The sequence below is a fragment of the Pezoporus wallicus genome, unplaced genomic scaffold (assembly GCF_028554395.1).
Source record: "Pezoporus wallicus isolate ANWC-B61680 ecotype Strahan unplaced genomic scaffold, APGP_CSIRO_Pwel_v1 contig_8827, whole genome shotgun sequence".
Taxonomy (NCBI): domain Eukaryota; kingdom Metazoa; phylum Chordata; class Aves; order Psittaciformes; family Psittacidae; genus Pezoporus; species Pezoporus wallicus.
Window position 1 is genome coordinate 274,643 of NW_026639709.1, and position 9,428 is coordinate 284,070.

At 50.3% G+C, this 9,428-nt stretch overlaps 1 protein-coding gene across 2 annotated transcripts; it reads left to right on the forward strand.

Moving 5' to 3' along the window:
* Positions 1 to 876: 876 nt before the first annotated feature.
* Positions 877 to 8,189, forward strand: CD8B (CD8 subunit beta). Of its 2 annotated transcripts, XM_057415544.1 has the most exons (6): positions 877 to 919; positions 2,062 to 2,368; positions 5,162 to 5,512; positions 7,262 to 7,357; positions 7,777 to 7,866; positions 7,978 to 8,189. In XM_057415544.1, exons 2-6 carry the CDS (start codon positions 2,287 to 2,289, stop codon positions 8,016 to 8,018), a joined length of 660 nt encoding a protein of 219 aa, XP_057271527.1. In that variant the 5' UTR covers positions 877 to 919; positions 2,062 to 2,286; the 3' UTR covers positions 8,019 to 8,189. The 2 variants fall into 2 exon arrangements, with proteins under 2 accessions (XP_057271527.1, XP_057271526.1); XM_057415543.1 differs by lacking the exon at positions 877 to 919 and having other exon boundaries at positions 1,675 to 2,368.
* The last annotated feature ends 1,239 nt before the right edge of the window (positions 8,190 to 9,428 follow it).

A 9,428-nucleotide genomic window follows, 5' to 3' on the forward strand; every position in this document is an offset into this window, starting at 1 on the left:
GAAATTGTGCATCCAAATAACTCAAATACACCAAAATTCATCGATTCCCCACCACCACCCCCCCCCTTGGACCAGCCATGGGCCAAACACTCCTGATTTGGAGCCGCTGCACCCTAGCAAGGTCACCAACAAGCCTTGTTTGTGCTAACAAATCAGTTCAACCGACAGCAGGTTTTACTCCCCTGTCTTCTTCCCAGGACAGCAGCCCCAGACAATGTGGGGATGTCATAAACAGCAGCTGCTCTCCTGCACGTTCCCTCCATGCTTTATATTTGTTGGTGATAAAGCTGCCAGACAATGGGATCCCACCTCTGGAATGTTTTCTCTTAGGAGCAACACCGAGCCCTGAGAACAGTCTGGACACTGGGAAACGGCTCAACTGCACAGAAACAACATCTTTAAAGCCAAACTAAGAATTAAGCCCTGTTTCAGCACACACACCATGCTTTACATTGCAAATATTCCCTTTTCTTTCCATAGAGAAACGCTAAAGGTAAAAGCACTGCAGGGAAACATCTCTAAAGCTGCTGTAATGTGCTGGGGAATCCTCCAAAGCCAAAATACCTGCTTAGAAAACCCAGTGTCACCAGCCCTGCAGCAGCCTGGTGTCATGTGCCCCATGGCCGAGCTTTTAATGGTGACAAAAGCCACCTCTATGTGCACTTTGGTTCTGGCCAAGGGGCCAGAAGATGCTCGAGGTGACAGCAGCAGTGAGAAAAGGAGGATGCAGCCGTTGCTGCAGCCAGGGACATCGGGCTCAGCTCACAACTACACTGTGGGGATGAAGGGAAAATACACTCACAGTGGCAATTCTCATGTTAAGCACATGCACCCCCCCAAAAAGAGGTCTTTATACCCCGTTCTGGAGAGCTCCCAGTTCGGGAGTGATGTGAAACTAAAGGGAAAAGGCGAGCAGGAGGTAAGGAGGGGAGAGGCAGGGGTTGCTGCACCCCATGCCAGGGCCTCAGCTCTGAAAAGATGAGCTTTTAAGCACTGAAATGTGTTTGAAGGCACTAAAAGTACTTTCTCCTGCCAGGAAAGGGTTAAGGAGGGATTCAGCTGAGCCCTTTGTGGCAAGGCTTTCCGGCTAGCAGCCCGCTACGGGCAGGAAACTACTGAAACTGAAATGGGGAGGGGATGCGTTAGAGCAGCACGGGGACATCTGGTACAACACAGACCGAAACCTCACACTGTACAAGGTGCAACATCACCTTTTCCTATTCACCTGCTTGCTCAAACCCTGGGGGACGTTTCCTGGTGCCCCCACGTGAAAGTCCTCAGGGGTACCCTGCTCAGGATCCAGCTATGGGGAGATGCTGAGGCTTTGGGAGGACCATGAGAGCAAGCTGCTCTAGTGGAAGGTGTCCCTGCCCGTGGCAGGGGTTGGAACCGGATGAGCTTTAAGGTCCCTTCCAACCCAAACCAGTCTGGGATTCTGTGTGATTCTGTATCTGCACAAGGAGGGGGGGGGGGGGGGGGGGGGGGGCATAAAAGAAAACCAGACCCTGCTTGTTTGATATAAGGGGAACAGTGAATAAATACAAACAATAAATCCCAGGCATGGGAATACTGGGGGCTTCTGCCACCAGCTCACGCTGTCGTTTCACATCATGCATTCCACTCTTCAAACCCTAAATCCCAAGTGCTTCAAACCTCTCCCTGCTGAAGGCATTTCAAAGCCAGATTTTCAGCCACTAAATTTGTTTGAGGTTTCTTGGTTTTGGCTTTAAAGCCTCGTGCCTCTGCCTTTATGGCAACCTACTTTGGTGTTCATCACTTTCCAGGCCTGGAGAATAACACCTTGTGCTAAAGATTCTGTGGAAGAGAACAACTGCACAGTTCAAATTGCATCTTTTCCTTATTTTGAGTGCTTTTTGGTTTCAAAGGGGGAGAAAACAGCAAAAATTTATCCCTTCCTGCTTTCATTTTTAGCACTAAGCTCCTACATTTGTCATTTTTCAATTGCACGGAGCTAGATATAAAGGAGGGGGAAAGAGGTGACGAAATACGAAGTAATCATAATTAAAAATCAGTGAGTTCTCCTTGGTTTTATTCCTAAAGGGGATCTGGGGGGATCCCAAGCTGGAGCAGTGCATGGGGCTGCTGCCCTGATGCACACCTGGATGTGGGGCTCAGCGCAGAAGCAGGGACCACGTTGAAGCTCTGGGCGCTGCCGCAGATGCTCTTTGGTAGCTGCTGGTGAGACGTCTACATCAAGAAGAGGAAGAACCTCTTGGGGTAAAGCCAGCCCTACCACTAAGAGGGGACCCTGCGTGGAGAGGGGAGATGGCACAAAACCCCTCCATCACTGGCTCCACCACCATGGCCCGGCTGTGGCTCCATCTCTGCATCTGCCTCCAGATCCCAGGTAAGAGGGACACATCTCTTAAGGGTTAAGGGCATCTAAAATCATACTGGAGCCTCTCTTCCACCCTGCTTTAGCACGTGGGATTTTACACAGCATCTGCATGATGGAGGTTTAAATGTAGGATAGATTACAGGATATTATTACCTATATTACTGCCTATCGTTGCATAATTTTGTACAATGCCCTTAATAACATGCTTTAGCTTCTGATCAGTGCAGAAGCTGGGGCCTGAAGTGGTCAGGCAGTTGAACTCGATCACTGGAGATCCCTTCCAACTGAAATAGTCTACTCTCTACTCTACCCTACTCTACTCTACTCTACTCTATCCCAAGTGCAATATATAATGGTATAGACACCACCGAATTCATTTTTCCTGCACCCTCTTAGTGCAGGTGTGCTGTGGGATGCTCCTGATGGAGAAGTCAAAGCAGCACCTATCTATGCTACCACTGAAACATGAAGACAATAACCATCCCATCAAATTTACCTCTAAATCTATCCAAGGATTGAATGTTTCCCAAGGGCCAAGCTGGAATGGGTGTTATAAAACCATACTGCCTTCTGCTTATTGCAGACAGGTTGGAGGAGGTTTGAACTGAATTTATAGTCGATGTCACGGCACAGTGATAGAATTGTGCTCTAAGGGACAATTTTTGCCATCAGTTCTCAGGTAGAAAGTATTGGAAGCTTGAAACACAGCTTTAATGTATATATTCGAGTAACAGCTCAAGTTGGTCCCCCAAAATGCTGCCCAACATGGGTCCAAAGCTGCCCAGCTCCCTTGTTGGAGGCTGTCAGGACCGCAGGGTGTTTCTTCACATTGTGTGATGGTCATCCAGCTACAGCATAGCACAGCTGAGCAGGCAGCAAACAGCCTGAGGCACTTGCATACAGGTAGTAATATCCTATAGATCTATGCAGTGGGGTCCCTGCTGAGAAAGCCCCAATAAATCGGTTTGCTCTGCACATGCAAAGGGAAAAGGGATCATTTTCGAGCTGCTGCAGGCTGGTGTAGCTAAACACATGGAAATAAGCCCATCCCACCCCAACTCCCTGGGGTCTCCTGATGGAATATACATTGGGAAAGGGGACGGGTACGGTTTAGGGAATGAAGTTGTGGCAGAGGATGAGCTTTTCTGCTCTGGCTCTGCCCCAGCTCACCCCACTGGAGCTTGACCACTGACACAGAGCTGAGCTGAGCCTTTGCCAGGATCCCTTCTCATCCATGTGTTTGCCAGAGCAAAGTTCACCAGGATTCCACTCCAAAACCTGAAGATTATGTATTTTATTAATAAGGAGACATTTATATTGTCACAGCACCAAAGGGTGCGGTGAAATGCTGCAACTGCATCAATGCTGCCTTGAATTTGGCATTGGAATATTAGGGCTGAAGCCTGCTCGTCTGTGAGGTGCACCAACAGCGATGGGGTCATTGGTGTGGGGACAGAGGAAGGCTCTGGACCTGTGTCAGTCACCAGAGCCCTCTTCTTTGCCTGTCCCCATGGGGGACATCAGGCCCATGGGCTTCAAACACAGGTCATACAAACCTGGATTTGAAGGCTGCATGAGGCTGTTTGCAACAACTACTGGAAGCAGTTTGGGGATTTTGAAGGAATAGGGACATTTTAAGGTAAAACAAGGCCTCAAAATGTATTTTATTGAGCTTTTTGCACAGCTTCAAAACACGTCTGGGAAACAGGCGGGGGAAGCGGGAGCACCCTTATCTTCAGAGGGCTGTTTTTCACCTGGTCTCTGAGTTATCTGCAGCTTTGTAGGCCTGTTTGCTTAACAGAAAGGATCACAAGCCGCTGTTATCCTTGGCACAAGGACGCATCCTGGCTCTCACACAGGCGCAGCTCCCATCTGCCTGTGCCAAACACGGCTCAGATAATAGCAAAGGAGCTTCAAAACTCAAACAGGGTGATGCGGTGCCAAAGCCAAGCTTTCAACCCCACCGCCACCCCTCATTCCCCCTCCCTTCCTCTCCAGCTCCTGAAATTCATATGAAACTAATGTAATTTGAAAATTAATAACAAATCGGCTCATTTTGAGGTGTTTTGCATGATTTGGGGTCTTTTTCTGCACCTGCGGTGAAGTTTACCGGGGTTGCATCTGTTAGAACCAAAATGTGGCAAATAAGTTAACAGGCTCAAACAAAATCTGTTGAAAGAGAGGTGAATCCTCTCTGAAAAATGGAAAAGGAGGGGAGAGGGGCATCCATAGGAGTAGGTGGGGATGCTCTGCCCTGTACATACAGTCCTGAGGACACCCTAAAATCACCCCTCCATCCCCATGCACGGCATTAGCCTCCCCCCTAGATGAGTGTTTAGAGGGCATAGTCTGTTTAAATACATGTATACTACCTAACTACAGATACACTACCTATTTAGGTATAGATATACTTACCTGTCTAACTACAGATATACTATTTAGATAGATATTTAAGTACATGTATGCTACCTGTCTAACTACAGATATATTATGTATTTAAGTACATTATATATTAACTACAGATATACTACCTATTTAAGTATAGGTATACTACCTATTTAAGTAAAGGTATACTACATGTTTAACTAGGCTTGACCAAAAAAACAGCTGGAGAACCCAAAAAGTCCTCTGAAAGAATATGGGAGCATCCTGATAAAGGTGCTTCTGTTTCTCAGTCGTGTGATCCCCTGGTCTGTAACTACCTGGTCCGTTTAATCCCACAAAGAACATCTGTCCTTAGCATGGAAGAAAAATAATGAGAAGCAAATAAGAACTCCTCATTCCTGTCCCTTTTTCTTTTAGGTTTCTGTGCAAACCTCCTTTTAACCCAGACTCCAAAGCACATTACAGCCCAAGCTGGCAATGAAACACAACTGCTGTGTGAGCTGCGGAGGGAGCACGCCGGGGTGTACTGGTACCGCTGGAGCCAGGAGAGGCAAAACTTTGAGTTCTTGATGTTTTCCAGCCCCATGGGCAAAGTCACCTACGGCAGAGACATGAGCCAGGAGAAGTTCAGTGCCCATGGAACAAGTTCCCTCACCTCCTACAGCCTGCGCATCAGCCGCCTCCATGCCTCGGACAATGGGATCTATTACTGCTCCATCTCCCAGTCCTCCCAGCTCATCCTGGGCACTGGGACACGGCTCAGTGTGGGTAAGCATCACCCCTGGGGGTCCGAAATGTACCAATGTGATGAGCAAGGGCAAGGGGTGATGCGTGGCAGTGGACCCTTCCCGATCTTGAAGTGCAAGAGTGGGGCTCTGGGGTTTGAGGAGACCTGTGAGACTGGATAAGGCAGAAAACACATATAATAATAGCTACATTTTAGGTCAGCTGCATGTAATAGTCCTTTTGCCACCAGCAGTTGCTCTGCTGTGGTCATGCCTTGAGCACTGTGTTCGTCCTAGTGTTTTAGGATTCCCATGGGAAGACCCTCATCCCCTGATACCCTGTGCTTTCCTCATCTCCTGTGGTACTTCGGGTGAGAGGTTTGATGTGTGCCCTGTTTCTTCCCCACCCATCCATGTGAAAGAGCAGCATTAAGGCCTGAGGACATCATCCCTCACATCTCCGGGTGGCTCAGGCTGCAGGTTTCGAACCTGTCCTTCACAAAGAACATTGAAATGGGATTTATTCCTCAAAGCCACTGTTACTGGGGAGCTCTGACCGTAAATCAGAGCTCTCTATGGGTGGCATGGGGGGGTAATGATGCTTTACAGACCCTGGGTCAGGATGCAGCTCTTTTCAGCCCATTTTCCCCTCGACCACAGAGCAGGAGGATAAAATGTATCAAAACTAACGTGTTTGAAGCAGGATTCAGCCCTTTCTTTGTAGGCTTTTAGGTAGGAAAATCACTTATTTAACCCAGATGCAGCCCCAGAGTCCCAGACTTTCTGGGTTGTTTTTGTTGCAAACGCACCCTGCACCTCGAGCTGGCTGAGAAACCCCTTCTGGACCCTTGCTGGATCAAAGAAAAGCCGTTTGCAGATAAAGGAGAACTGGTTTTCATCAGCCGAGCCCATATCTGTGCAAAGCAGGGCACGAAAAACAGGGTTGAAACTCAGCACCATCAAGGACGCTCTAATTAGTACCCAAACAGCAGCAGGTGCTCTGGGAGGATCAGGCTTTGCTTTTCCTCCTTTGAGTCCTCTTGATAAAACGGGTTGTTTGTAAGTTCCTTTTGTTGAAGTCTGTTATAACGTAAGGGAAAAGTTGTCCAGATAAATCCCAGGCACCCAATGCCTCATCTTTCTATGTAAAAGAGCAGTGATTTCCATAGGAATGTCAGCCCTAAACCAGAACAAATCCAGTTTGAATCACTGCAGATTGTGCAGTTTGAGCAGTCAGGTTTAATGCCATTTTAATTTCATTTTATTGGGGTATTTTAATGTAGTATTCCTGGGTGCTTTCCTGCCCACCTTTACAAAGAGGTGAATGTGCCCCATTGCAGTTCAGATGCACCGTAAGAAATCCTGCCCTCGTTTTACCAGGAAAGAAACAAACAATCCAATTTGGAGCCAAGATTAGAGGGATCTGGATAAGAAAAGACCCAGGGATCCCTCAACCCCCCCCCCCCAGTGCTGCTGAAATCTGCTGCCCAGGGGTTTGTGCAGCGCTGAAGAGGTGATGCCTGGCAGTAAAGGGAGCTCGGTGTAAGCTTCTCCTCTCCCTCAGCCTCCTGCCCCTCATTGCCCTGTACATCATTTCATTGATGCTTTTACAGCTTCTTGGTAACTTCTGTGGCCACTGAGAGGTTCAGGTCGAGCTCCTGGCCCCTCCAGCCCTTTGCAGGGGTCGATGGATGGGGCTAGGTTGAAAAGCCCAGACCTGCAGCCCCTCTGACCTGCTCCCCACCGCACTCAGTGCCGCACTGACCGTCCTCTTCTCCTCCTTACCCACCAGTTGATGCCTTTCCTCTGCCTTCAAAGACCACTCAGGCCCCACTCTCCACAAAGCCCCTGCAGTGCGTGACCAAAAGCAAAGCTCCCATCAGGAAAGGTATGAATGACGCCGGGTCTGCTCAGTGCAAAAGGGGTGTGCTGAGCTCCTGAGGTCCCCAGGGTTCAGAGGCAGTTTGTCCTGGCGGGGGGAGCAATCACAATGTTACCCTGTAGGGATGGGCACCTGGATCTGTGTAAACCCATCACTCCGGATGGAGCTGACCTCTGCCTTTAGGAGTGCTCCCCTGGGATGTACACGGGTTTCGGGGCCTGAATGTGTTTCAGTTTAGGCACCGTGACTCAACTCATTGAGTTCCCTGCAATGCCCTCGGGTGTAATGCATCCTCCAAGGGATACCCCAAGGTGATGGTCACGTTCCCAACCCTTCCTCTGAGGACCTGCCTTGTTTTCCTCCCTTTCCCACCTCATGCTCCATCCCTCAGAGCTGATGGTGCTGAGTCCTCTCCTTCCCTCCAGGTGCCTGCAGCCCCCTGGTCTGGGTCCCGCTGGCCTCCACTGTCCTGGTCCTCCTGCTGAGCCTGGTCCCCATTGCCCATCGCTTCCACTGTAAGCATCCTGCCGGGGGACCACGAGGGGTGTCAGGGCCTGGGACAGCCCAGGAGCAGGATGGGGAGCTGGGAGCGGGCCCTGGAGCTGACTGACACCATCTCTCCCCAGGTATGAAGCGGAGGCTGTGGCTTCGCATCCACAGGCAGTAAATCCCACTGGCTCCTCGGGCAGACAGGGAGAAGCTACGGACCCCCCTGCCTGGACATGACCCAGGAAGGATGTTACAGGAGACAGACATAAGCTTGTGCTGCCAGACAGACATTTATTCCCTGTGACAGACCATGACTTTAACAGGTTTCCTTACCACAACAGCTGGCAAAGGGACCAGGCTGAGCACTTCTCCAAGGTTGCTGAGCAGGGCAAACACCATGGCTGGCTCTGCACTGGGAGTACCGGGGCTGGTGTACCAAAGGGGTTCAGGTGGGCTGGAAAGGTGCTGTGAGCTCCTTGTCTCTCCTCTATGTTCATCTATAGGACAGCATGAAGGTGCTTTTGCTTTGCTCCTGCTAATGCTGGTTGATAGAACTTTGGTAATGAACGCTTTGAGAGCAACAGGTAGATGGAGGGGCAGTTCTCTGCACAGCTTGTAAAGGCCCTGTACAGACATGTTTGTTAGCAACAGGGAATACATCTCTTAGCCATTTTGCTTTATAAGCTGGTGTCTTGTGGCCTTGCTCAGTGGGAACATGGATGCAGAGCAGGCAAGAAACCATGGCCTCTGCCCAAGCAAGAGTTAAAGCAGAGCGAAAGCTCAGGGGGGAGCAGGTCTGGGAGGGAGTCTTGTCCCATGGGAGACTGCAAACAGGCAGGAGTAGGAGATGAGAGCCAGACAAAGCCATGTGTGCAAGGACAAGCACCTGGCACAGCCTGAAGGCCAACAGCACCTCTGGGAACAAACAGAGGGAGTCGGGGCTGGCCCTGAGCCCAGCAACTTGGCACAGAAGCGTGGATTGCTCCGAATGATGCCTGTGTGTGCTGAGCCCTGAGCAATACCCATGTGTGCTGAATCCTGATTGTGCTGTGCTCCAGGCAGTACCCATGTGTCCTAAACCCTGAGTGATACCCATGTGTGCTGAGCCCTGAGTGATACCCATGTGTGCTGAGCCCCGAGTGATACCCATGTGTGCAGAGCCCTGAGTGATGCCCGTGTGTGCTGAGCCCCGAGTGATACCCGTGTGTGCTGAGCCCTGAGTGATGCCTGTGTGTGCTGAGCCCCAAGTGATACCCGTGTGTGCTGAGCCCTGAGTGATACCCATGTGTGCTGAGCCCCGAGTGATACCCATGTGTGCTGACCCCGAGTGATACCCATGTGTGCTGAGCCCTGAGTGATACCCATGTGTGCTGAGCCCCGAGTGATGCCTGTGTGTGCTGAGCCCTGAGTGATGCCCATGTGTGCTGAGCCCTGAGTGATACCCATGTGTGCTGAGCCCCAAGTGATACCCGTGTGTGCTGAGCCCTGAGTGATACCCATGTGTGCTGATCCCTGAGTGATACCTGTGTGTGCTGAGCCCTGAGTGATACCTGTGTGTGCTGAGCCCTAGTGATGCCTGTGTGTGCTG

Coding starts and splice junctions, on each gene's coding strand:
- CD8B (XM_057415544.1), top strand. CDS start 2,287: ATGGCACAAAACCCCTCCATCACTGGCTCCACCACCATGGCCCGGCTG. Junction 5,513..7,261: donor TGGGACACGGCTCAGTGTGG/GTAAGCATCACC, acceptor CTTACCCACCAG/TTGATGCCTTTCCTCTGCCT. Junction 7,358..7,776: donor CAAAGCTCCCATCAGGAAAG/GTATGAATGACG, acceptor CCTTCCCTCCAG/GTGCCTGCAGCCCCCTGGTC.